The sequence below is a fragment of the Oncorhynchus gorbuscha genome, linkage group LG10 (assembly GCF_021184085.1).
Source record: "Oncorhynchus gorbuscha isolate QuinsamMale2020 ecotype Even-year linkage group LG10, OgorEven_v1.0, whole genome shotgun sequence".
Lineage (NCBI taxonomy): Eukaryota > Metazoa > Chordata > Actinopteri > Salmoniformes > Salmonidae > Oncorhynchus > Oncorhynchus gorbuscha.
This window is the reverse complement of record NC_060182.1, coordinates 44,319,403-44,346,890: the sequence shown is the minus strand read 5'-3', so window position 1 is coordinate 44,346,890 and position 27,488 is coordinate 44,319,403. Positions and strand designations below refer to the sequence as shown.

At 44.5% G+C, this 27,488-nt stretch overlaps 1 protein-coding gene across 4 annotated transcripts in view; it reads right to left on the bottom strand.

Annotated features, from left to right (window-relative positions):
• Window positions 1-19,295, bottom strand: part of LOC124046166 (sterile alpha motif domain-containing protein 11-like) — a 114,390-nt gene extending 95,095 nt beyond the window's left edge. The window contains exons 1-2 of one of the 4 annotated variants that reach the window (XM_046366244.1): window positions 18,357-19,295; window positions 16,610-16,701 (exon numbers count right to left, since the gene is read on the bottom strand). In XM_046366244.1, the coding sequence (XP_046222200.1) occupies window positions 16,610-16,701; window positions 18,357-18,822 (558 nt within the window). In that variant the 5' untranslated portion in view covers window positions 18,823-19,295. Of the gene's footprint in view, window positions 1-16,609; window positions 16,702-18,075; window positions 18,134-18,356 lie in introns of those variants that run through there. The other 3 variants (XM_046366243.1, XM_046366242.1, XM_046366245.1) reach the window with 3 other exon arrangements.
• Window positions 19,296-27,488: the final 8,193 nt, after the last annotated feature.

The following is a 27,488-nucleotide window of genomic DNA, read 5'->3' as shown; positions in this document are numbered from 1 at the left end:
CATTTGCCAATGGCATTTTAATGCTAACATGCTAATGCTAAGAGCCTGCTAACACAAAATATGTGCTAAATTTGCTAACACTAAGCATGTGCTAACATGCTAATGCTAATGCTAAGGATGTGATAAGATGCTAATAGCTAGCGTTAGAAGCTCTCCACCACTCTAAACAGCAATCTTTGTGTGCAGTGAACACCCTAATATTCCCAATCAGTCATACACAGAATTCAATGCTGCTGCTGTAATTGGGGCATACATTTATATTAAAATGAGTGATCATTACATGAGATTAATTCATTCTACAACACATAATTTGTTCTAAACAGCATTTAGCATTATTCAGAGGCAACACTAAGAACATAGAAAGTTCCCACATAGGCTCAAGCTCCATAGCAAATTCAGCTTTCATTGGTCAGTTGTACTGACAGGAATAATGAAACATACTAATATTGAGGGAATTTATGAAACACAATACCACAGGAAAATGAACAACCACATTTAGACTGAATCAAGATGGAAACAAAGCATAAGAAAGTAAAACATTGCTATCTAATATGGGTGTCAATAAGTATTTACTTGTCTAGTGGGGAAAACAATTGAAAAATGTAATATGTAGTACTAATAAGTAGTATTTAGGAAGTTTTAGCACAAATATGATTGTACTGTTAGCCAGTAATTCAATTGAAATGGGAAACATGACAAGTGTGACCAACGATCCTGGCGATGTGTTTGAGAGAGGAAGCCATTTCTAGTGCTCTAGCCCACTTAAATGGGCTCAACCAACGAAGGCTGGACTCTGGCCTGGATTTCGACCATACAGGAAACACAGGAAAACATTTATGATCCAAAATGACATGCTGAAGAATAGGCTACATGTCCCGGCTGAGACAAGGCTGATACATGTAGGACTACTGTTCTATAGCGTTTATAACTATAGATGTGAGTAATTACATAGTACACGTTTGAATTTACATTCAACTCCCATACAGACATAATTATCGAATTTACCACAGCAATCATAATAGGGGAATCGACTAAAGAACCATAGTTTACCATTGCCAGAGTTCTGAGTGATAAGGTGGTCATGGAACGGGAGGACAGGAAATAATTCTGGTTGGTGTATTCAGTGTTTTTTTGCCACAAAGCTCTAACGAGCAGAGTGAAAGGAAAAGAAAGGAGGAGTGTGGCCCTAAGGGGTTCTGCGAGTGAAGCTGGGCGACCTTTAATGTGACCTGAAGAGGAGGCGTTTGGGAAGAGGTCACTGCAGATTAACATGGCTCTATGGAGAGAAAAATCAGGGGATGGAGATAAAGGGAGAGGGGGGATAAAGAGAGGATGAGACAGAGAGGCAGAGAGAGAGAATAGGAGGAAAGGAGGGAGAGAAACAGAAGAGGAACGAAATTGAGATAGAGAGAGAGAGTGAGGGAACTGAATTTGAGTACGAGGAGACACAGCAATGGAGAGAAAAAAGTATGGGGGTGGGGGCAATACAAAAACACTCTCGCAGTGCCTACATCTCCGCTCTGCTCTCCCTGACGCCTCTGAGCCCTCCAGCTATCCCTTCCACCACACGCACACCCCCTCCCTCTCTCCCTCCATCCCTCCATCCCATGAGGAGTGGCGGCATGAGTGGCAGGGGGGGGCAGAGGCGCCTAGCCAAGAGGCAAACAGGTGCAGCCCTTCTGGAGGCTCTCAAGTGGCAGACATTAAAACTAGGGAGGGGGGGGGGGGGGAGATGAAAACATCCCTCAGGATGAGCAGGGCCACATAGTTCTGCACATTCTTTCTCTTTTTCTGTCTTAACGAAATATGATTTTTCCTTTCTTCTTTCCACAGGCAGATCTGTGGAGAGCAGTCGCTTTGTATAAGTTATTCTCAACTGTGTGAGGACAGTGGAGGAGTTGCTGCTACTTCCACTCTACTCCCTCGGACTTAGCTACTTGGACTAGAAGTATACAGCATGCTCTCTCTCAGTTGCTCTCACTGTAAGACACACACACCTTTCATATTTACACACACACACCTGCTCTTGAATAATAATTCCCCTGCATGTGAAGATGGTGTTTTACTTAGCAGAAAAGCATTGTGTGCTGGTCTACTGCAATAGTCTGCCCAGGAAGAAGCACAGAGATTGTGGCTTGGTGTGTAGACAACCACCCACATGGCCCTGACATACCCAGGCCGCCAGCCCCCCCTACTACCCCCCTCTCCTCCCGGAAACCCCCCCTTTCCTTTCTTTAACACCACTGGCGCAGAACTAGGGGTGGGGGCTCCCAACGTTTCTGGCAACACTTCCGCAGCACGGACGGCTCTCCAAAACAAAACATGAAACAATACATACCCCTGGGAGCCCACGTAGGGTAAAAAGAAGAAGTACACACACACACACACACACAAACACACACACACACGCGCACACACATTGAAGGCAACCTTCCTGTGCGGTCAGCCCTCAGTCAGCCATTGAAAAAAGTATCTTATAATCATTCCTCTGAAAGCACCTCTATGAATATCCCCTCCTACACATTCTGTCTGACAGTCAGGGTCCGCCAGCCAGGAAAAATATCTGTATTTCACATTTACACACAAATAACACACAACACCCACAAACACAGATACACAGACACACACACACACTCACACACACACACACACCAATACAGTCTTAGTCAAGCATGATTCAGATGGGTTCCGTTAAATTAGAATGGCGACTTTAGTCAAGAGAGGCAACCCAAATGTTCAAACCACATGACATTTAGAATCATCATTGATTGCACCAATACCACAAGGTAATTGATTTCTGTAATGTTGCTTTAATGATTTTGTAATATTGACAAATGTACAACCATTCAATACATATTGGGCTCTTTAACATTGTTTCGTTGACACAACGACTATCTAGGTTACCCCATCAATTGTTCATCTCTATCAACTACAAACATAATGAAATGACACTTTCGCAAATCAAATGAAACTCACACGTAAAGATACACATCACTGATAATGACAGCATTTGAGATAACATGTGATGGTAGTATGAGAAGTGGCCATGGACCTGTCCCAAATGGCCCATATTCCCCGTATAGTCCAGAACCCTATGTGCTCTATGGGACACCAGTAACTTCAGTAGCATATGGCCTCTACATTCATTAAGGATAGAAGATTTGCTTTAAATCTGCAGACAAAAAAGCAGTTGTTGTTGTTCTGTAAAAATCACAGGACTGTATTTAATGCCAAACAATACTGGCAAACACAAATATTGTATTTTTAACATCAGCTAAGATTATTGAAGAAGCATTATTTTACTAAGCTTGTTCCAGACCTTAAATGAAGCCTCTGTGGAAAAGGATAGTAATGTGTTTTCTTCTCTCTGCCTTATTTCCTGAAAGGTGCAGTACCCTGCCGCTGGCTCACACACACACACACACACACACACACACACACACACACACACACACACACACACACACACACACACACACACACACACACACACACACACACACACACACACACACACACACACACACACACACACACACACACACACACACACACACACACACACACACACACACACACACACCCAGCAGTAGCCGCCCGTGACATTCCTGCAGCTGCGGCGCTCTCTCTCTCTTGCACGCGCCCCCCCAGCGTTCTCCCTGGGGGACGAATGCCTAATGAGTCACGCGCCTGTCTGCCGTTACCTCTCAGCGTGTGTGTGCGTATGTGTGCGGAGGCGGCATGGCGGGCCGACTTGGCGCGAACATTAGCGGAGGGGGAGGGGGAGTTGAGACGACAGGGGGAGAGAGGGAGAGAGAGTGAAGGGGGAGGGAAGGGGGCCGTCATTGCCACACTCACATAGGGCCAGTGAGAAGAATAAAAAAGAGTTAAAACCCCAGTGTGTTCGCGTGCGCTTGAGAAACACTCCACTATCCTTCTTATTTATGCCCCACGATCTCTTACTCACGTTCTCACCCGCTAAGACACTCTGACATTTCTATAAATGAATTCGTCTACAATTCTATACTTTAGATGTTAGAGGGGGGATTTCAAATTTTGCAACCCTTCCCACCACAACTGAATGAATCGATCAATAAAGAAGCATTCGCATTTTAGTTTCAGATAACAACCTCCTTGTCACCATATTGTACACCTGTACAAAACATTAACATTAGACTGACCAGGTGAATCCAGGTGAACGATATGATCCCTTATTGATGTCACTTGTTAAATCCACTTCAATCAGTGTAGATGAAGGGGAGGAGACATGGTTAAAGGAGGAATTTTAAGCCTTTAGACAATTGAGACATGGATTGTGTATCTGTGCCATTCAGAGGTTGAATGGGCAAGACAAAGATGTGCCTTTGAACAGGGTCTGGTAGTAACTGCCAGGCGCACTGGTCTGTTTCAAGAACTGCAACTCTGTTGTGTTTTTCATGCTCAACAGTTTCCTTTGTGTCAAGAATGGTCCACCACCACCCAGCCAACTTGACACAACTGTGGGAAGCATTGCAGTCAACATGAGCCAGCATCCCTGTGGAAAGCTTTTGACACCTTGTAGAGTCCATACCTTGACGAAGTGAGGCTGTTCTGAGAGCAAAAGTGGGGGCATCTCAATATTAGGAAGGTGTCCTTAATGGGAATATATAATGACAAGGCAACACTAAGGTTTTTCATTTGCCAGGAGATGTGAGAAAAACATTTGAGGGAAGGACAGGCATGCAACCAGGCGCGCCCCTTTCTCCGCCACATCCCTCAAACACACACCGCCCTCTCTGCCCCCACCCCACAAGCTGAGCTGAGCGGGCGGTTGCGGCCCAGTGGAGCGGCGCAGGGTGAGGGACAGGAGGGGGGGGGGGGCAGCGCTGGGAGGTCAGTGGTAGTGCAGCCAGGCATGCCAGCACCTCTCTTTTTCTCTCTCTCTCTCTTTCTCTCCGTGTGTGTTTGGATAGGCCCGCCAAGGAAGCCGCAGGAGAGCTTTATGGACAGGTAATGACTCCGCCATTCTCTCCCCAGACAAAAACAGAGGGAGGGTGGGTAGGAGGGAGAGGCTAACAGTGAGAGGGAGAGAGATGGAAGAAAGTGCAGCAAGGGTTTTGAGTTTTGCAGGATAAAACGAAAAGATGCCACTGAGAAGGTCTCATATCAGCATCAACGTCTGGAAATAATATTTTTGTATACAAACAAATTTACCCAAACCTGTATATTCATGTGTGTTTTTCTTCTAGCATGATATCTTCCATTCAATCACACTACTCTGCCATCTGTCATTTGAGAAACACTGAGTTGAGTGAGTAAAACACTCCCTCCCTCTCTCTCTCACACAGACACACATACACACGTGCACACACACGCACACAGTGTGTAAAGAGGCGACAGAGAAAGAGGATGATATCACTCGACCACTCTGCTATCAGATGAGGTCAGAAGTCTGCACACACACTGGAAGGAGAGAGTAGTTCCATAATTCTCTCTGCTGATAGACAGGCAGTCCACCTTATTTAGCTAACTCCCACAGTCCCACCCCAACAGATGCACAGACATTTGCACACACAAACATACACAAACACATCAATACTAAAAGTACAACTTATTGGCAAGTTTACACATAGTGTAACACAATCCGTCCCTCTCTCACACAGACGCACACAGCATAGCCTGTGTGTGTGTGTGTGTGTGTGTGTGTGTGTGTGTGTGTGTGTGTGTGTGTGTGTGTGTGTGTGTGTGTGTGTGTGTGTGTGTGTGTGTGTGTGTGTGTGTGTGTGTGTGTGTGTGTGTGTGTGTGTGTGTGTGTGTGTGTGTGTGTGTGTGTGTGTGTGTGTGTGTGTGTTGTGTATTGTCTGTGTTTGTGTGAGAGAGGGAGGAATTGCGTTACAGTATGTGTAACCTTGCCAATAAGTTGTACTTTTAATATTGATTCCTAGCACTGTGGCCACCCAAAGTGCAAGACTCCTAGTAGATAAGTAAATCATTAAAGATTCAGTCATTCTCTAATTTGGCCAATTCACTAAGAAACACACTAGAGTATAGAACCACGCATCGCTTCTGCCCTGAAAACAGATCCTGTGGTTGCCATGGTAGTATAGCCTCAGTGCCATGTGGGACACACACAGGGACTCACACACACTGCACACAGCAAAAGCACCTACACACACTCAAAAAAAATACATACACATGTTTGTGCATACACATGCTTGCACACACACACACGCACACACACCCACACATACCAGGGTTTCCATTAAACGGCAATAGCCGGCTTTTGGCCGCTAAAAAAATATTAAAGGCCGATGAATAAAATTGCCGCTGGCCAATTGCCTGGTAGAAGAAGAGAAAATCCCATTGCGAAATTATGCTTTTTAGCCAATTCGTTAATGGAAGTACCAGTCGATTAAAATATATTTGATTATTAGTCTATTGGTTAATTAAAACATTTAGTGGAATTAAATTGTCAGGTGTTTACAGTATATTCGTTATGTATCTTACTTATTACATGCGTACAGCTTACAGATACAGAGCCTTTGAGCTGAAAATCTGTCAGACAGTGCGAGACACATCACACCACTTTGCAATGATGTGGTGTGCATCTTGAAAACCTATACTTAATTGTTTAAAACCTGAACATTTGAATACATATTATGAGGCATGTCTTACCTTGCTTCAAAATAGCCTAGCCAAAATCAGACCATTTACAGTTTATATAAACTTTCTTTCATTGTCCAGTAGCCAAAAGCACAATCCTAGTCACATTTGCAACCCATGCTAGTGTCTGCATATTAGTTGCTGCATATCTCTCGTCTTTAAAAATTCCGAACTGACATTTTCATCTCTATCACATGAAACTGATCCCATGTGTGCGGTACCTTTTTGACAATGGTGTTTTCCGCTCATTTAACTATGGAGCGAACATTTGCGATTAGCGTACTGTCTTGTGTACATTGCTGCGCTTAGAATGTGGAAAAATGATATTTTATCAACATATTAAGCTAAACGACCTGATCTGTTTCATCAGGCTCATTGCTTTTTAACCTTTTTTTAATGTAGTCTAGGCCTTCTGGTTGTATGAATTTGGAATCTATCGTCCCACAACTCTGTAAGAGTCTGTTTAGAATAGGCTATTTCTTTATCGACAAGCTGACCAATAGAATAGGTCAACTTTTCATACTATGAGGGATAGTGGATTGACATAGGCTTGTGATTTTGCTGTTCGTTAGGCTACTCATGTCTTCAAAGTGCACATCAGAACATGGTAAAAATGACCTCACATAGTTGCATCCTTGACTTGCAAATTCTGTTAATATGAATGACCATAATCAAAATGTGATTTCTGCCATTCTGAGCACTGTGGGTGGACGGTGCAGGTTACGTACCAATGCATATGGGTCCGGTAAATGAAAATACTGCCGGTAAAATGTCCGGCGCCACATTTTCCAAACGGAAACCGTGACACACACAGATACATAGACACACACACTCTAACCCCCTGCGGAGACTGAGCTGTTGAGAGACACAGAGGCGTCAGCCCCCCAGCCCTGCTTATCCCCCTCATCACAGTGGCACTCAGCCAGTAGCAAGTCCCAACAAATAGCCACATCAACTCAGTAACCAGCTCTATGCAATATCTATAGCAATTTACTTACATTGCTACTGTACTGGTAACTTCCCATTCACTTGTCCATAAGCAAGGCACTAATATAGATTACTCCCTTATAACTACTGACTAGTCCAGATATCAATTGAAAGTCTACTGCTATGGCTTGGCAGAGTCACACGGGGTTACAATGTTAAATATATTGAAATCAACACTAAAATCAAACAGGAAATTTGATTTTGAAAAAGGAACCTATGGTTCTTTTAGTTTTCAACCACTCCAAATGACTGGTGGTAAAATAGATTCCTAGGCAGGGATGTATATGTAATAATAGTAAGAGAAATCTCCCACAGTCCCTAACATGGAGATGTGCGTGTGTTAGTTTGTGTGTGTACATCTGCGTGCCTGTGTGCATGTGTGTGTGTGTTGTTCATTCTCTCTCTGTGGTCAGGATGCAGGAGAGGGGGAGCCCCCTGATTGGAGGAGATCTTTACGAGCCGGAGGAGGAGAGTGTAATTTCCTGCCGGCCTCCTTTGGTTCCGCTGGAATAACACAGCGGAGGAAGCCCGGCTCTCCCGGGAGCACACACACACACACACAAGCTCAGACACACGCTCTCTCTCTCACACACACAGTCAGCCTGCCTGGCCGAGTGGCTTAAAGGGACATACACACGATTTACTACCCCTCTCTCACACATCGACCACACACACCGGAGCATGAAGAGCATGCTTTATTAACATGTTCTATTGTTCTATTTTATTTATGTTCATGTCCTAATCATGAATTCAAATCATGTCATACCTCAACACTACAACACACACAATATCATATACAAGCAGACAAACCAAACATATGTCATACCAGACACACTTTTGTCACATCTACACACACAGTGTTTCCATGCACATAGCTGTGGACGTATTACTTCATCACTCAATCACTAGTATCCTAACTCAACGTTAAGTCGGCCAGCATTACTGTTACAGGACACCACTGTTGAATGTAATCTAAGGGAGAGGCCTGCAGGTCCAGACAGAGATCATTGCGGAGCGGTCTGCATTTTTCATGCTACGGGCGAGAGCAGGCGGTCAGACCGGCAATTTGGGGATGAAAATATTGCTTTGTCCCGCAGCTGATTTGGAAACGGTCGTCTCCTGCTTTGTATCTATTGTATTAAAATCGCATTATTCATACACTTTCATTATTCGCTGATTCCAGTTAAGTAGCCTATTACCTCTCCTCTCCTAGTTAGGAATGCGAGGTCAAAGTGCGTCTATAGGCTATTTGTGTGGTCTCAATTAAATGCATGGGCGGAGAAGCACAGTGCAGTTATATTTCCAAGGGAATGAACTCAAATATGATTAGGCAACAGTACTACAGTGTCCATAAATAAATAATATCGTCTGCACTCAACCAACGTGAATTGTGCTGCAATCAAAACATTTGACTATGACTGGAAAGGAAAAGGCATAACGCCCGCATACCATGGTGTGCTAAACGTTATGACTTTTCAATAAATATGGATTATCCATTTATTTGTCTCTGCCTGCAAATCGTGCCCACTCCTAAAAGGTAGGCTATATCCTATATGCAAAATGTAGCTCCAGAGAAAGTGTGTCAGCCCTCATCATTCTGGGTGCTTCAATTTCTGTAGCCATACAACTCCTCTAGTTGGTCGTGCGAGACCAGGTGCACGTGTGATCTCAATTAAAAAGACTAGGCTATAGCCTTCATGGGCAGAGAAGCACGGGGCAGTTATCTTTCCCAGGAAATTCACTTCCTAAATATGACTAAGCTATAGTTTACTACATTGCCTAGAAATACATATTGATCAGCCATATTTGTCTGTTTGAAAATCATTCCGCTCCTAAAAAGTAGGCTATAAGTCAAATGTAGATCAATAGAAAGTGCAAGTGTCTGCTCTTGCTCCAACTCTGCTCTCTTCAAACTAAGTCTCTGCCGACACCGATAGCCTAATATAATGGGTCATGTGAGAATCTCTGGTAATTTAAACAGATACTTTGGGGTTTTGACCATGAGCATGCTAGCATATTCCCATAAACTTCCAGTCATTGCGCTAATGCTAGTTAGCATTGGCTCACGAAACTACCTCTAACTTCCTTCATACTGGACACAGAGACATAAAAAATAGTATCCAAGAGTTCATTTGACTCTGGAGAAGTAGATACATTGACTCATTTCCAAAATCCCAAAGTATCTCTTTAACCTATTTCTTAGGTTATTTTGCTCATTTTTATATTTCTTATAAGGCGCTACATTTCTGGGAACACAGCTAGCTAGCTCAAGGGCTCTGGCTACAGTTAGCCAGCTGGGTAGAAGGATGAAGTTAGAAAGTAGCGTTAAACAGAGCCTGACCTCAGCAGGAATAGTTGACTGAAATGAAGATACTATAAGCTCTCAGAACAAAATAACTAGTGAGTAGTGAGACAGACAGTGATGAGGAAGGCTGCAATGCAGGAAGCAAAGGAGACACACAGCGAGAGGAAGCTAGCAGAGAGAGAGGTTAGTGGTACAGTGGTTTAAATGGGGTCCCCTGAGAGAATCTGTAATCTTATCAAACACATGTTAGTCACTAGTGTACTTTAGTAGTTTACAACACAGAAAACTGCATTGCAGTGCAGCTCACATAAGATACTAAGAACATGAATATAATTGACAAGATATCACAGTTCAATATAAATATAAATGTTTTCAATATTTTGGGAGAGAGGACCTGATGTGCATTTTGTGTCATTTTTAACTATAGAAAAGGTACATTTGCCATTCCCTATAGACCTGCATGAAAATGCAATCAAACAATACAGTTCTAATCTTGATCGCCAAAATGGGGTTCATAGTTTACCCCATTTTTTTTTTCACCACTCATGGGTTTCAACCTGTGCCACTTTGTGCAACTTTCTGCTACTTGAATACCAAACAGGAGGCTATCTACAATGGATTGCCTTCTGTTGTGCCACAGATGACATAAATCAGATGATACGAGGTACGTGAGCTACAGGTAGACAGACCAACAACGTGTTTTTCTGCCAGTAATTTCAGGTTTGTTAAAATCACAGCCTTCCTTCGTGACAACAATTCACCGGAACCCGCACTGCTCACCAGGCAGTAGATAGAAGACAAGAAACCATCAGACAAGCAAGCACGTCTGTGGAGAGAAGAGCCTGCCACTTCTGGCTAAGCAAACAACAGGCACAGGCAACAATGGGGTGTGCACACGGCAACGAACAATAACATTACTATAGGCTTTTGTGTCAGGTCTCAGAAGGGAAACTCATGACAAGGTTCTTGAGTCATGTCACTCTATGACTGTACATTCAGCTGTCAGTAAAAATGACATACATTTAGAAAATGAAAAGACAATTTGCAGACAAACCTAACAATATATATTGTGCCTCTGTTTAACTGCAGCAGCATCTACATATTTAGCCAACAGAGTGAAGCCAACATGCTATAACTTCAGTATACCTAGTATATCCATATCTGAAAATGATATATGTTGAATTTCCCCAAAACTCATCTATTTCTATATTCTCCGCATTTTTTGGGCCAATGCATCCCATTTGAAATGTATTTTCTATGAACCCTATGTGGAGGTGTATATCTGTATTCTTGGCTTTGAAAAGCGTCCCCGGTTTACCTGTATCACTCAAACACCTCCGGCTTATCTAAACCGCCTTTGCCTTGCGTGCTTCGCACACTTTAATCACCAGTAGCCACGCTCAGTAGCTCGCTAAGCTTCTTACGCCCTTCCCTCAAGATTAGTGGTTGGGAACGACGACAGATGCGCTCCGTAGCGATAAATAAACCACACACACACACACTGCGCACCTGTGTGAACAGATTCACCGCCGGTGAAGAACTCACTCCAAGCTGGCACACTGGCACAGACGCCATGCCTGTGACGCCTGTGACGCATGGCATGATGTCGTTAGCTCAGCCAAACGGGCACCGCAGGGCAAACACAGCCCGGTGCAACAGCTAGGTGAGGGACAGCAGCAAAGGACATTAGAGCCATGACAATTAGATCAATCTAGCAAGGGGAGCCTGGCTAGTCACCCATTCATATTACTTATTAACTTTGTCTAGAATTGTCCTATTCATTCTGTGCTTCATGTAGTAATTTGAGCCAGTATTGATGTCAATGTTGTCTTAGCATCTGTGAGGAATGACAGAATGAATTTATATTGAACAGCGTTGTAGTCCAACTAGTAATTTCCATTTTGCAGTACTTGGTGATAGTTTAACTAAATGCCAGTTGAATAAAAACCTTGTATACACTAATTTTGACTTGAGTTTCTGTATATGACATGCTGTCGGGAATATATGATATGAAACTATCGGGACTCATCGCCAAAGCATTGAGCATTTAAGACCAATATTCTGAATAAGTTATGTCACAAAAGGCAGATCAGAATGGATCATCGAGTATATATTGATTGCACACTCATGCAGGCACACTCCCTCTAAACCAATGGTTCCCAAACTGTGGGTCGTGAGGGGTCGGCAGGAACAAACATATAAACACAACATGTAAAGTGTTGGTCCCATGTTTCATGAACTGAAATAAAAGATCCCGGAAATGTTCCAAAAAAGCTCACAAATATTGTGCACACATTTGTATACATTTCTGTTAGTGAGCATTTCTCCTTTGCCAAGAAAATCCATCCACCTTACAGGTGTGGCATAACAAGAAGCTGATTAAACAGCATGATCATTACACAGGTGCACCTTGTGCTGGGGACAATAAAAGGCCACTCTAAAATGTGCATTCTCGTCACACAACAAAATGCCACATATCTCTCAAGTTTTGAGGGAGCGTGCAATTGGCATGCTGACTGCAGGAATGTCCATCAAAGCTTTGAGCAGAGATTGCATACGCAGCCTCCAATGTAATTTTTGTGAATTTGGCAGTACGTCCAACCGGCCTCAAAACCGCAGACCACGTGTGACCACTCCAGCCCAGGACCTCCACATCAGACTTCTTCACCTGGACAGCCACCTGGACAGTTGATGAAACTGTGGGTTTGCACAACCGAAGAATTTCTGCACATACTGTCAGAAACCATCTCAGGGAAGCTCATCTGCACGCACATCGTCCTCACCAAGGTCTTGACCTGACTGCAATTCAGAGTCGTAACTGACTCCAGTTGGCAAATGCTCACCTTCGAGGGCCACTGGCACGCTGGAGAAGTGTGCTTTCACGGATGAATCCCGGTTTCTACTGTACAGATGGCAGACAGCGTGTATGGTGTCAGTGGGCGAGTGGTTTGCTGATGTCAACGTTGTGAACAGAGTGCCTCATGGTGGCGGTGGGGTTATGGTATGGGTAGGCATAAGCTTCGGACAACGAACACAATTATATTTTATCGATGGCAATTTGAATGCACAGAGATATCGGGATGGGATCCTGAGGCCCATTGTCATGACAATCATCCACCGTCATCACTTCATGTTTCAGCATGATAATGCATGGCCCCATATCGCAAGGATCTGTACACAATTCCTGGAAGTTGAACATTTTCCAGTTCTTACATGACCTGCATACTCAGCAGACATGTCAACCATTGAGCATGTTTGGGATGCTCTGGATCAACGTGTACGCAAGCCTTTCCAGTTCCTACCAACATCCAGCAACATTCCACAAGCCACAATCAACAGCCTGATGAATTCTATTCGAAGGAGATTTGCTGTTTTGCATGAGGCAAATGGTGGGCACACCAGATACTGACTGGTTTTCTGATCCACGCCCCTACCTTTTTTAAGGCATATGTGACCAACAGATGCATATCTGTATTCCCAGTCATGTTAAGTCAATAGATTAGGGACAAATGACTTTATTTCAATTGACTGATTTCCTTCAATGAACTGAAACTCAGTAAAATCTCTGAAGTTGTTGCATGTTGCGCTTATATTTTTGTTCAGTATATATGTATATTTATAAACTGGGTGGTTTGAGTCCTGAATGCTGATTGCTAACTGCCGTGGTATATCAGACCGTATAGCACTGGTATGACAAAACATGTATTTTTACTGCTCTAATTACGTTGGTAACCAGTATAGCAGCAATTCGACCATGAAGGCCTGATTGACGCAGTCTCTGCTGAACAGTTGATGTTGAGATGTGTCTGTTACTTGAACTCTGTGAAGCATTTATTTGGGGTGCAATCTAAGATGCAGTTAACTCTAATGAACTTGTCCTCTTTAGCAGAGGTAATTCTGTGTCTTCCTTTCCTGTGGCGGTCCTCATGAGAGCCAGTTTCATCATAGCGCTGGATGGTTTTTGCGATTGCATATGAATAAACTTTCAAAGTTCTTGAAATGTTCTGGATTGACAGACTTTCAAGTCTTAAAGTAATGATGGACTGTCATTTCTCTTAGTTTATTTGAGCTGTTCTTGCCATAATATGGACTTGGTCTATCACCAAATAGGGCTATCTTCTATATACTACCCCTACCTTGTCACAACACAACTGGTTGGCTCATTAAGAAAGAAAGAAGTTCCACAAATTAACGTTTAAGAAGGCACACCTGTGAATTGAAATGTATTCAAGGTGACTACCTCATGAAGCTGGTTGAGAGAATGCCAAGAGTGTGTAAAGCAGTCATCAAGGCAAAGGGTAGCTACGTTGAAGAATCTCAAATTTCTTCACACTTTTTTGATTACTAAATGATTCCATGTGTGCTATTTCATAGTTTGATGTCTTCACTATTATTCTACACTGTACAAATAAAGAAAACCACTTGAATGAGAAGGTATGTCTAAACATTTGACTGGTGCTGCAGATATATATACACTGTAAAGGGAACACTTAAACAACAAATGGTCAATCACATAGAAATCAAACTGTCCACTTAGGAAGCAACACTGATTGAAATTATGCTGTTGTGCAAATGGAATAGACAACAGGTGGAAATTATAGGCAATTAGCAAGACACGCCCAAAAAAGGAGTGGTTCTGCAAGTGGGGACCACAGACCACTTCTCAGTTCCTATGCTTCCTGGCTGGTGTTTTGGTCACTTCTGAATGCTGGTGGTGCTTTCACTCTAGTGGTAGCATGAGATGGAGTCTACAACCCACACAAGTGGCTCAGGTAGTGCAGCTCATCCAGGATGGCACATCAATGCGAGCTGTGGCAAGAAGGTTTGCTGTGTCTGTCAGCGTAGTGTCCAGAGCATGGAGGCGCTACCAGGAGCAGGCCAGTACATCAGGAGATGTGGAGGAGGCCGTAGGAGGGCAACAACCCAGCAGCAGTACCGCTACTTCCGTCTTTGTGCAAGGAGGAGCACTGCCAGAGCCCTGCAAAATGACCTCCAGCAGGCCACAAATGTGCATGTGTTTGCTCAAACGGTCAGAAACAGACTCCATGAGGGTGGTATGAGGGCCCGACGTCCACAGGTGGGGGTTGTGCTTACAGCCCAACACCGTGCAGGACGTTTGGCATTTGCCAGAGAACACCAAGATTGGCAAATTTGCCACTGTGGCCCTGTGCTCTTCACAGATGAAAGCAGGTTCACACTGAGCACATGTGACAGACATGACAGAGTCTGGAGACGCCGTGGAGAATGTTCTGCTGCCTTCAACATCCTCCAGCATAAACCGGTTTGGCAGAGGGTCAGTCATGGTGTGGGGTGGCATTTCTTTGGGGGGCCGCACAGCCCTCCATGTGCTCGCCAGAGATAGCCTGACTGCCATTAGGTACCGAGATGAGATCCTCTGACCCCTTGTGAGACCATATACCTCATGTGGCTGGAGTGTGTCAGCAGTTCCTGCAAAAGAAAGGCATTGATGCTATGGACTAGCCCGCCCGTTCCCCAGACCTGAATCCAATTGAGAACATCTGGGACATCATGTCTCGCTCCATCCACCAACGCCACGTTGCACCACAGACTGTCCAGGAGTTGGCGGATGCTTTAGTCCAGGTCTGGGAGGAGATCCCTCAAGAGACCATCCGCCACCCCATCGGGAGCATGCCCAGGCGTTGTGGGGAGGTCATACAGGCACGTGGAGGCCACACACACTACTGAGGCTCATTTTGACTTGTTTTAAGGACATTAAATCAAAGTCGGACCAGCCTGTAGTGTGGTTTTCCGCTTTAATTTTGAGTGTGACTCCAAATCCAGACCTCCATGGGTTGATAAATTTGATTTACATTGATAATTTTTGTGTGATTTTGTTGTCAGCACATTCAACTATGTAAAGAAAAAAGTATTTAATAAGAATATTTCATTCATTCAGATCTAGGATGTTATTTTTTTTATTTTTTTTTGAGCAGTGTATATATATATCAGTCCAGCTTTCAATTTACTCTTGAAAGTTTTAATAATAGAATGCACAATGTGCAATTTCAAAATTGGGTCGTGCATCATCAGTTCTCCTCTTGTCATGTCAGTCATTGCATACCATAGAGAGCAATTTATAACCTGTAAGAGATGTCCAGATCAACTGGCCCACGTCAGCTAATGTTTTTTAGTTCGATTTTTTAGCCCACAGATTTTATTGTAATGTTTTAGTCACTCAAATATCACAAGAATAAACATTAGACATGGCAAAATGTATGGAATTGCAAGAAAATTAAATGTAATGTAAATGTAAAATTAGCTTTAAAACTGAAACATTTTCTCCGCACCTCATGACAAAATGTGTATAATTGCTGGAAATCATGTGTGCCCACAGAAATATATGTGGTGTGTGTGTATGTGGGGGCTGCTCTAGAGCGCCTTTTAACTGTCAACAAATAACTCTATTTTCATTTAATAAGAGCTTATATCCTCTTTCCTTTTCCCTCTACTAACTATCAATAAAACAAGTTTAAAAAGAGCAATGCTGCTTACTCTGTGTCTTCAATTCAAATAAAACACAGCTGAGAGCAATCTTTTAGCCCATTCGTCAACACAGCCAATTGAGTTCAGCATGGCAACATACACATTTGAAACCAATGATGAATCAAGAAAACAGATGTAAGAATTGAAAGGCTGATGGAACCATAATCTTACCACTGGAGACGAAATTCGACACCCAGGGCAATCACAGATTGGAGGATGTACCTGTAAGATTCCTTTGGACATAAGGGTCTTCAAACTTTTCCCTGAGAGAGAGAGAGAGAGAGAGAGAGAGAGAGAGAGAGAGAGAGAGAGAGAGAGAGAGAGAGAGAGAGAGAGAGAGAGAGAGAGAGAGAGAGAGAGAGAGAGAGAGAGAGAGAGAGAGAGAGAGAGAGAGAGAGAGAGAGAGAGAGAGAGAGAATAAGCAATGAGAAAAAAAAGACTGTACTCATACAGCACCCACTGAATTCCGCAGCTGTAAATCAATTATACTATGGAGGTGATTATAAAATGACTCGATCTTCAGTAGCCTTAACTATATTTGTATAGTGAATTTAAGACTATGTTATCAGAGTCTACACCTGAAATGTACACAAAGGGAAATAGAAAAAACTTTTTAAATTTTTTTTTATTGTGCAACACTAAACTTGGGTCATTGTTGAATGATCACAACTCCAAAGCAAAACATGACATAAACATTACTTTTGGTATTGCCAGCTTGTCAAACCAAATGACCTTATTAGTTTTACTGATGAGTTCTAGTTGAGCCCCGTGTGGTAAAATAGGTCTACATATGTATACATAGGCTAGTGTCACTGTATCTAAAGTCATATGAAACTATCCATTATTGGGCTCATATCATTTTTACACCATCATCCAACAGAACTTGGGGCAATGCGTGTCAATTCCGTATGAGTAACCTCGGCTAAGGTGGGGTTCAAAAACAATTGTGTGTGCAGCCAGCGCAATAACACGTAATTAGTCAAAATAGGCCCATAATAAGTAAACAGCTAAAGCATTCATTATTCGTATTATAAATAATTTCATAAACATCTACTGATAACTGTCTTTAGCCTGAGCCACTGTAAAACTTTTCAAACCAAAATAGTAGCCAACTAATAATATCAAACATGTCATAGACCTACTCATTTGAGCGTCCCGGATTTTAGTTGACTATGTTACGTCTACCCCTGAGTCCAGGTTAATATTTTGGATAGTTGCAACTCATCCATAATCAACCTGAAATAACCAAAAGGGTCAGGGATAGGCTTCAACTTCGAGTAGAGTAGCCTAAAAATCATTAAATTCCCTGCATTCAACAGCATTATATTATATTGAGGCAGCGACACCCTTTTAATTTACTATGATACGTCTACCACTGGGACTAGGTTGATATCTCGGATAGTTGCAAATCAACCATAATCCACCTGAAATAACCAAAAGACTATGGAATAGGGTACAACTTCTAGTAGCCTAAAATAATTTAATTCCCTGCCAACATCATTCTATTCTGTTGAGCTGTCAACTGCCTTTTCGCCTGCTGTTACTCTCAACACTCAACAGAATGATACCCCCCAACGTCCACCAACTGTCATATAATGTTTTAACATTACTGAACCCTAAATATGAACGTTTTTCACCTGAGTCCACGACTCCTGACGCCCCGTTGTGAGAATGGTCGCTGCCTGTGAAGATACAGCGATGTATGCGCCTTTTCTCATCTCTCCTTACGCACGGTAGTTGGTGTATATTGCTGAGTATAACCCTTTAACTACAAAACGCAGAACCAACCCATGGAAACAGAATTTCCACTCACCAAAACAATGACAAAAACCTTCAATTAGGTATCACCCTTTAAAATAAATATAGGCCTACTGTAAAAAAAAAAAAACATTTAAATATGATATTTGCTGTTGCCTACCTTTGTGCCTTATACTTCGTTTCCAATCTTTGGCGGTCTCCCTTCCACTGACAAACTGGAACTCGTTCGGGGTGAGCCACTCGCCCCGGTATTTGATTGAAGGTCCCTTACTACCCTGGCACAGTTTGTTAATGTATAGCAAAGCCTTGTTCTCCCCGCATTCCACCTCGATGCATGGTTCCCCGTTGTCAAAAAATGGCTGAAAGTCGGGGATTGAAGAAAACCTCTCCAGCATTAAGTCGTCCGGGTGATGGTGAAGGTGCTGCTGCTGGTGATGGTGATGCAGCGCCGAGTCGCGGAGCCCCAAATACGCACGGTGATGGGCGAATAAATGGTCATATTGCGGTGGATGCGGGGTCACCACGGGGATAGTGGTGGCATTTAAAGGAGCCAGGTATTCGCTCTGGTTGAAGGCAGCCAATGCCATATCGTCCCCATCCAGTCTCTCCTTTTTGATGGCAGGCATGTTACTGGGAGCGAAGCGCCGGTAACAAGTGATTAACAGCTAGTCTGACCCAACTTGTGTGTCCTCTTTTCGGAGTTGGTCAGTCGCCCCAATCTTGAAGAAGCGCCACTTTGCTTTACGCAGGGCTCCGGTGTTGCTCTGTGACAGTGGTCTGTTGAACTTCCCCGAGAGATTGCCATTCACTAGTTAACAGCTCTTTTAGCCGCGGCGTTCTCATCCGCCACACTCACAGCTCCACTCGCATGGGGTTCTCGCAGTGCTCCTGCCTACCACACTTAATCGGACTCGCGCCACTAATACCTGACATGTTGGAGTGACCAGTCCTTAGCCGTGGACATCACATTATGTCGTTATCCACAATGATCATTGACACACTCCCATGTGCTCTTCAGTTTATTTTATTTTTAAACGGTATTGTTATGATGTTGGTATCTCTTGTTTGAACTTCCTTTATTTATTCATGTTTACAGTTGCTGTTGTCCTCCGTGCCTTCCACTGGGCTGATATTACGCAACACTTTCTACTTGAATTAATAGCCTGAACAACACAGGCAATAATGTATTGTATTGTTTATTAGCTGTGCTTGACTTGGGCATGTGCTCAACCGAGCTGAGTAGGCCTACCGGTACCACAAACGTTCTACTGCTTGAGCTCCGGTTCCTCTCAAATGTATTGTGAAACTCCTGTTGCTAAATATAAACAGTACTGTCACCCAAAATCGCTGTTATTCTTTGTGGTTAATTTGCTAGACTATTGTTGAATATGGGTCGTCTCATCACTTATACCATGCCTATTTCAAGTCTATAGTTCTAGAAAATATGAATTTATTTTAGAATATAATCACTATTTCAGTGCAAGTCAAGCACTGTTTATTGGAATATAGGTCTACATGAAGATAGTGTTTTCAACTATCTTATTAATTAACCAGCCACAGAACTAGGCTAGGCTATCTGAACATTGCAAAATGCCCTTTTTTCAAGATATTTCAAAGTATTTGCGTGGAACAAATTCAGCTGATGGGACTTTTGAAATAGTTGTTTTTAACCCTGTGTAGGCTATATCGTTAAAGTCACGCTGAAGTTCATAGAACCAGACCAAATAAGATTTGCACTCTCCACCGCTTCTCTACTTGGCCCATTTAAACAGCCGAGGCTTTGCGAACCCGAAAACTTGAAGGGGGGTACACGACGGACGTCATCATTAAGCAACAATTTAAACACAGTCACATATCCCTGAAACATATTCTAATATTTCCCTCTTCTATTATTATTCTATTTTTTTACACGTTGTATACAGAAATAAGAAGTATTGATACAACAAAAGACAATATCAGTCAATGGTTAGGCCTACACAGCTGCAGATAAAGTAGGTTCTAATCAAGTCTGTGCCTTCGTTAACAAAACAAAAATAAAAAATAATAACTTTAAAAACAACAACAGCAAATATGATATTGTATTATATTCCTTTAAATTCAACAATAGCTTTGAACCTGGATATGATCATCATTGTATTTGGTCTTTGCTCATAGATCTATCTGCTAGGACCTCTGAAGTTCAGAATGAAGTGGGCGTTGATGTTTGTATACTTTTTCTATGTTTTGCCCTCTGTGCTTGAAGTCAACCTTTTGTAATCATCCTCCCACTCCTGTAACGGTCACTCTCGTTTTCAGAAACCTAGCCGTCTATCCTAAACGTTTTAAAACTATCTACACAGCTACATTAGCAAACATGTGCATGACTTGCGCGCTCGCACACACATTTAGCGCCTGCGCACACACACACACACGCACACACGCACACACACACACACGCACACACACACACACACACACACACACACACACACACACACACACACACACACACACACACACACACACACACACACACACACACACACACACACACACACACACACACACACACACGCTAGCACACAAATGTCCACACAGACACACACAATGTACTCCCCTCACTGACATGATCTGGTCCATTCATGTCAATGAATCAGGGTGAATGAGGGGATGAGCAGCATTGGAGCTTTCATGACATTGGTGGAAGGAGACTAATTCTCTGCAGTGGCTCAAGTAAGCTGAAGTTAACAGTGACTTTCAAAGTAAATCTGAACCACGGATGGATCATGAATAGATCCCTTATCTGGTCTTTGAAGACTGTACATATCAGGCAATGGTTCGTAGCAACATCACAATATGATGTGGTCATTTCCCCACTGTCTCTAAATCTAAATAATAGTCAGTAACAGGCAGGAACAAAACCCTGCACGAATAACAGACCACGACCAACGACGGGAACTCCTGCGGTAGAATGAACAACTGTTTCTAAAGAAGGTGACGTTTTGATAGGTGTACATGTATTCTTCGTCCCCGTCGCCACACAAATACCTTGGTGGAAATGTTGTGCTCTTGTGTCGATGCGTAGGTGATGGGGCGCACCTTTAGGAAAGCCTTGGCGAGCCCTATCATCACTGTCAGAATGGGGATACCCCTGCCCCCCCTCACACCCTGTGACTCATGGGGCTCCATAGCAGTACTTCACCCAGACACCCACCATGGAGGGGTTCCCCCAAACTCTGACTGACATGACAACATCACTGCAACCTCCAGAAGTTCTCTGAAGAGGGTTGGCTGTTATTGGGTGTATGGTTTCGCTATTCTCCTACCACCACCACCCTCTTATTCTTTCTCTTTCATCCTATGTTGATGTGTGGGTGGAACCTGTTATTTTTTTTAAATCTCACATTTGATTTCATGTGCTATGAGGATACCCTCATTTTTCACAGAACCCCTCCGTCCACCTACACACGTGCACAAACACTTGCCTCAATATACAATCAGTGAGGAAAATATTGTTTTACCTGTATAGGGCTATATATTTAACATTATATTTTCTATAAAAAAACATTGTTCATATAAGATCTTTCAGTGCAACATTGAACAAAAGTGAAATTCATTTTTTGTTGTTGTTGTGAAGTCACATTAGTTGAAGTGGAAATACAAGTGTACAGACAATCCTGTGTGTTTCAGCAAGTTATTCAGTGAAGGGCGTTTTGTTTATCCCCTCAACGTCGGCCGTAGAGGGCCCCCCTGATGACGCTCCCGCCTCGGCGCGGTTGTTGGCAGCGGCCCCGGAGCCGCAGCGCTGCCGGCGGGGGAGAGAGGTAATAAATAACCCGGGGAGAGGAGAGGAGACCGCCGGGCGGTGCACAGTCTGACCTGACAAATACTCACTGGAAAACCATCAGAGACCGAGAGCCCACCCCTAATGCTTGGAGCCAGCCTTTCAAACACGAACTGCAAAATATAGCCTATGGGCCTGCTACCCTTATTGGAAAAAGCGGCGTCTCTTCCTCGGTCTCTCTCTGCTCTCTCGATATCCTGTCGGAGGCAAGGCGGGAAAGATTAACTATTTAGAGGAAATGTTTGAATTTCTTGCTTACACGATTTTAGCAGGCTCATATCTTATTGATGAAAACATTGTTTTGGTTTTTGAAAAGCCCCACCAAATTGTGTCCCCCAGACTTCTGCACCAATTTCTGCTGGATACCTCCATGGCCTACCTCAAAATTAGGCAAGGCCATAATAGTACTAGTTGATGACTTTATTCTCATCCAATGTATTTTCCACGTTGATTCCACATCACAATACCAATACCAGTGGGAAGTGTCCACAGTGGGAAGTGTCTCCAGTGGGAAGTGTCCCCAGTGGGAAGTGTCACCAGTGGGAAGTGTCCCCAGTGGGAAGTGTCCCCACAAGGTAAACTATTAGTGCAAGAAGAGTTCTAATTATAATGAACAAAAAATAAAAACTCAATATGCAACAATTTCAACGATTTTACTGAGTTACCGTTCATCAGTCAATTGAAATAAGTTCATTAGGCCCAATCTACAGATTTCACATAACTGGGCAGAGGCGCAGCCATGGTGTGGGCCTGGGAGGGCATAGCCATACCCACTTAGGAGTCAGACCCACCTACTGGGGAGCAAGGCCCAGTCAATCAGAATACGTTTTTCCTACATAAAAGCTTTATTACAGACAGAAATACTCCTCAGTTTCCTCAGCTGTCCGGGTTGCTGGTCTCAGACGATGCTGCAGGTGAAGAAGCCAGATGTGGAGATTTTACATTTACATTTTACATTTAAGTCATTTAGCAGACGCTCTTATCCAGAGCGACTTACAAATTGGTGCATTCACCTTATGACATCCAGTGGGACAGTCACTTAACAATAGTGCATCTAAAACTTAGGGGGGGGGTGGGGTGAGAGGGATTACTTAACCTATCCTAGGTATTCCTTAAAGAGGTGGGGTTTCAGGTGTCTCCGGAAGGTGGTGATTGACTCCGCTGTCCTGGCGTCGTGAGGGAGTTTGTTCCACCATTGGGGGGCCAGGGCAGCGAACAGTTTTGACTGGGCTGAGCGGGAGCTGTACTTCCTCAGTGGTAGGGAGGCGAGCAGGCCAGAGGTGGATGAACGCAGTGCCCTTGTTTGGGTGTAGGGCCTGATCAGAGCCTGGAGGTACTGAGGTGCCGTTCCCCTCACAGCTCCGTAGGCAAGCACCATGGTCTTGTAGCGGATGCGAGCTTCAACTGGAAGCCAGTGGAGAGAACGGAGGAGCGGGGTGACGTGAGAGAACTTGGGAAGGTTGAACACCAGACGGGCTGCGGCGTTCTGGATGAGTTGAAGGGGTTTAATGGCACAGGCAGGGAGCCCAGCCAACAGCGAGTTGCAGTAATCCAGACGGGAGATGACAAGTGCCTGGATTAGGACCTGCGCCGCTTCCTGTGTGAGGCAGGGTCGTACTCTGCGGATGTTGTAGAGCATGAACCTACAGGAACGGGCCACCGCCTTGATGTTAGTTGAGAACGACAGGGTGTTGTCCAGGATCACACCAAGGTTCTTGGCGCTCTGGGAGGAGGACACAGTGGAGTTGTCAACCGTGATGGCGAGATCATGGAACGGGCAGTCCTTCCCCGGGAGGAAGAGCAGCTCCGTCTTGCCGAGGTTCAGCTTGAGGTGGTGATCCGTCATCCACACTGATATGTCTGCCAGACATGCAGAGATGCGATTCGCCACCTGGTCATCAGAAGGGGGAAAGGAGAAGATTAATTGTGTGTCGTCTGCATAGCAATGATAAGAGAGACCATGTGAGGTTATGACAGAGCCAAGTGACTTGGTGTATAGCGAGAATAGGAGAGGGCCAAGAACAGAGCCCTGGGGGACACCAGTGGTGAGAGCGCGTGGTGAGGAGACAGATTCTCGCCACGCCACCTGGTAGGAGCGACCTGTCAGGTAGGACGCAATCCAAGCGTGGGCCGCGCCGGAGATGCCCAACTCGGAGAGGGTGGAGAGGAGGATCTGATGGTTCACAGTATCGAAGGCAGCCGATAGATCTAGAAGGATGAGAGCAGAGGAGAGAGAGTTAGCTTTAGCAGTGCGGAGCGCCTCCGTGATACAGAGGAGAGCAGTCTCAGTTGAATGACTAGTCTTGAAACCTGACTGATTTGGATCAAGAAGGTCATTCAGAGAGAGATAGCGGGAGAGCTGGCCAAGGACGGCACGTTCAAGAGTTTTGGAGAGAAAAGAAAGAAGGGATACTGGTCTGTAATTGTTGACATCGGAGGGATCGAGTGTAGGTTTTTTCAGAAGGGGTGCAACTCTCGCTCTCTTGAAGACGGAAGGGACGTAGCCAACGGTCAGGGATGAGTTGATGAGCGAGGTGAGGTAAGGGAGAAGGTCTCCGGAAATGGTCTGGAGAAGAGAGGAGGGGATAGGGTCAAGCGGGCAGGTTGTTGGGCGGCCGGCCGTCACAAGACGCGAGATTTCATCTGAGAGAGAGGGGAGAAAGAGGTCAGAGCATAGGGTAGGGCAGTGTGAGCAGAACCAGCGGTGTCGTTTGACTTAGCAAACGAGGATCGGATGTCGTCGACCTTCTTTTCAAAATGGTTGACGAAGTCATCTGCAGAGAGGGAGGAGGGGGGGAGGGGGCGGAGGATTCAGGAGGGAGGAGAAGGTGGCAAAGAGCTTCCTAGGGTTAGAGGCAGAAGCTTGGAATTTAGCGTGGTAGAAAGTGGCTTTAGCAGCAGAGACAGAGGAGGAAAATGTAGAGAGGAGGGAGTGAAAGGATGCCAGGTCCGCAGGGAGGCGAGTTTTCCTCCATTTCCGCTCGGCTGCCCGGAGCCCTGTTCTGTGAGCTCGCAATGAGTCATCGAGCCACGGAGCGGGAGGGGAGGACCGAGCCGGCCTGGAGGATAGGGGACATAGAGAGTCAAGGGATGCAGAGAGGGAGGAGAGGAGGGTTGAGGAGGCAGAATCAGGAGATAGGTGGGAGAAGGTTTGAGCGGAGGGAAGAGATGATAGGATGGAAGAGGAGAGAGTAGCGGGGGAGAGAGAGCGAAGGTTGGGACGGCGCGATACCATCCGAGTAGGGGCAGTGTGGGAGGTGTTGGATGAGAGCGAGAGGGAAAAGGATACAAGGCAGTGGTCGGAGACTTGGAGGGGAGTTGCAATGAGGTTAGTGGAAGAACAGCATCTAGTAAAGATGAGGTCGAGCGTATTGCCTGCCTTGTGAGTAGGGGGAAGGTGAGAGGGTGAGGTCAAAAGAGGAGAGGAGTGGAAAGAAGGAGGCAGAGAGGAAAGAGTCAAAGGTAGACGTGGGGAGGTTAAAGTCGCCCAGAACTGTGAGAGGTGAGCCGTCCTCAGGAAAGGAGCTTATCAAGGCATCAAGCTCATTGATGAACTCTCCGAGGGAACCTGGAGGGCGATAAATGATAAGGATGTTAAGCTTGAAAGGGCTAGTGACTGTGACAGCATGGAATTCAAAGGAGGCGATAGACAGATGGGTAAGGGGAGAAAGAGAGAATGACCACTTGGGAGAGATGAGGATCCCGGTGCCACCACCCCGCTGACCAGACGCTCTCGGGGTGTGCGAGAACACGTGGGCGGACGAAGAGAGAGCAGTAGGAGTAGCAGTGTTGTCTGTGGTGATCCATGTTTCCGTCAGGGCCAAGAAGTCGAGGGACTGGAGGGAGGCATGGGCTGAGATGAACTCTGCCTTGTTGACCGCAGATTGGCAGTTCCAGAGGCTACCGGAGACCTGGAACTCCACGTGGGTCGTGCGCGCTGGGACCACCAGAGTAGGGTGGCCGCGGCCACGCGGTGAGGAGCGTTTGTATGGTCTGTGCAGAGAGGAGAGAACAGGGATAAACCGACACATAGTTGACAGGCTACAGAAGAGGCTACGCTAATGCAAAGGAGATTGGAATGACAAGTGGACTACACGTCTCGAATGTTCAGAAAGTTAAGCTACGTAGCAAGAATCTTATTGACCAAAATGATTAAAATGATACAGTACTGCTGAAGTAGGCCAGCTGGCAGTGGGTGCGTTGTTGACACTACACTAATCAAGTCGTTCCGTTGAGTGTAATAGTTTCTGCAGTGTTGCTATTCGGGGGCTAGCAGGCTAGCTAGCAGTGTTGTTTACGTTACGTTGCGTTAAAAGAACGACAATAGATGGCTAGCGAACCTAGAAAATCGCTCTAGACTACACAATTATCTTTGATACAAAGACGGCTATGTAGCTAGCTAAGTAGCTAGCTACGATCAAACAAATCAAACCGTTGTACTGTAATGAAAATGAAGTGAAAATGTGATACAACCTGTGAATGCGACCGGGTAGTTGAGTTCTATACAGAAGACGTTGGCTAGCGTTGGCTAGCTGTTGGCTAGCTAGCAGAGTCACCTACGTTAAGGACGACAAATAGCTGGCTAGCTAACCTCGGTAAATTAAGATAATCACTCTAAGACTACACACTCTAAACCTAAACAACACAATTATCTTGGATACGATGATACGATGATACGAAGACAGCAAAGACAGCTATGTAGCTAGCTGACACTAAACTAATCAAGTCGTTCAGTTGAGTGTAACAGTTTCTCCAGTGCAGCTAATCAGTGGACGTTAGCTAGCTGGCTAGTGAAGACTAGTGAAGACTACGTTAGGACGGCGAAATACGATAATTGCGCAATTATCTTTTGATACAAAGACGGCTATGTAGCTAGCTGAGAAGAAATTGCTAAGATAAGACAAATCAAACCGTTGTGATATAATGAAATATAATGAAAAAGTTATACTACCCGTTGGAGCGACGTGCAGATGCGACCACTCGCTCCAACCGGAACCGGAACAAGATAGAGTGGTTACACGTGGTCTGCTGTTGTGAGGCCGTTTGGAAGTACTGCCAAATTCTCTAAAACGACATTGGAGGTGGCTTATGGTAGAGAAATAATATTTGATTCTCTGGCAGCAGCTCTGGTGGACATTCCTGCAGTCAGCATGTCAATTGCACACTCCCTCAAAACTGGAGACCAAATCAAATCAAAGTTTATTTGTCACGTGCGCCGAATACAACAGGTGTAGACCTTACAGTGAAATACATATTTACAGGCTCTAACCAATAGTGTGGAGAAGGGAAAAAGGTATGTGTGTGTGTGTAGGTAAGTAAAGAAATAAAACAATAGTAAAAAGACATTTGAAAATAAGAGTAGCAAGGCTATATACTGGTCAGTCAGGCTTATTGAGATAGTATGTACATGTGGGTGTGGTTGAAGTGAAGTGATGAACAATGCAGATAGCTTGGTAAGCCAATGTGCGG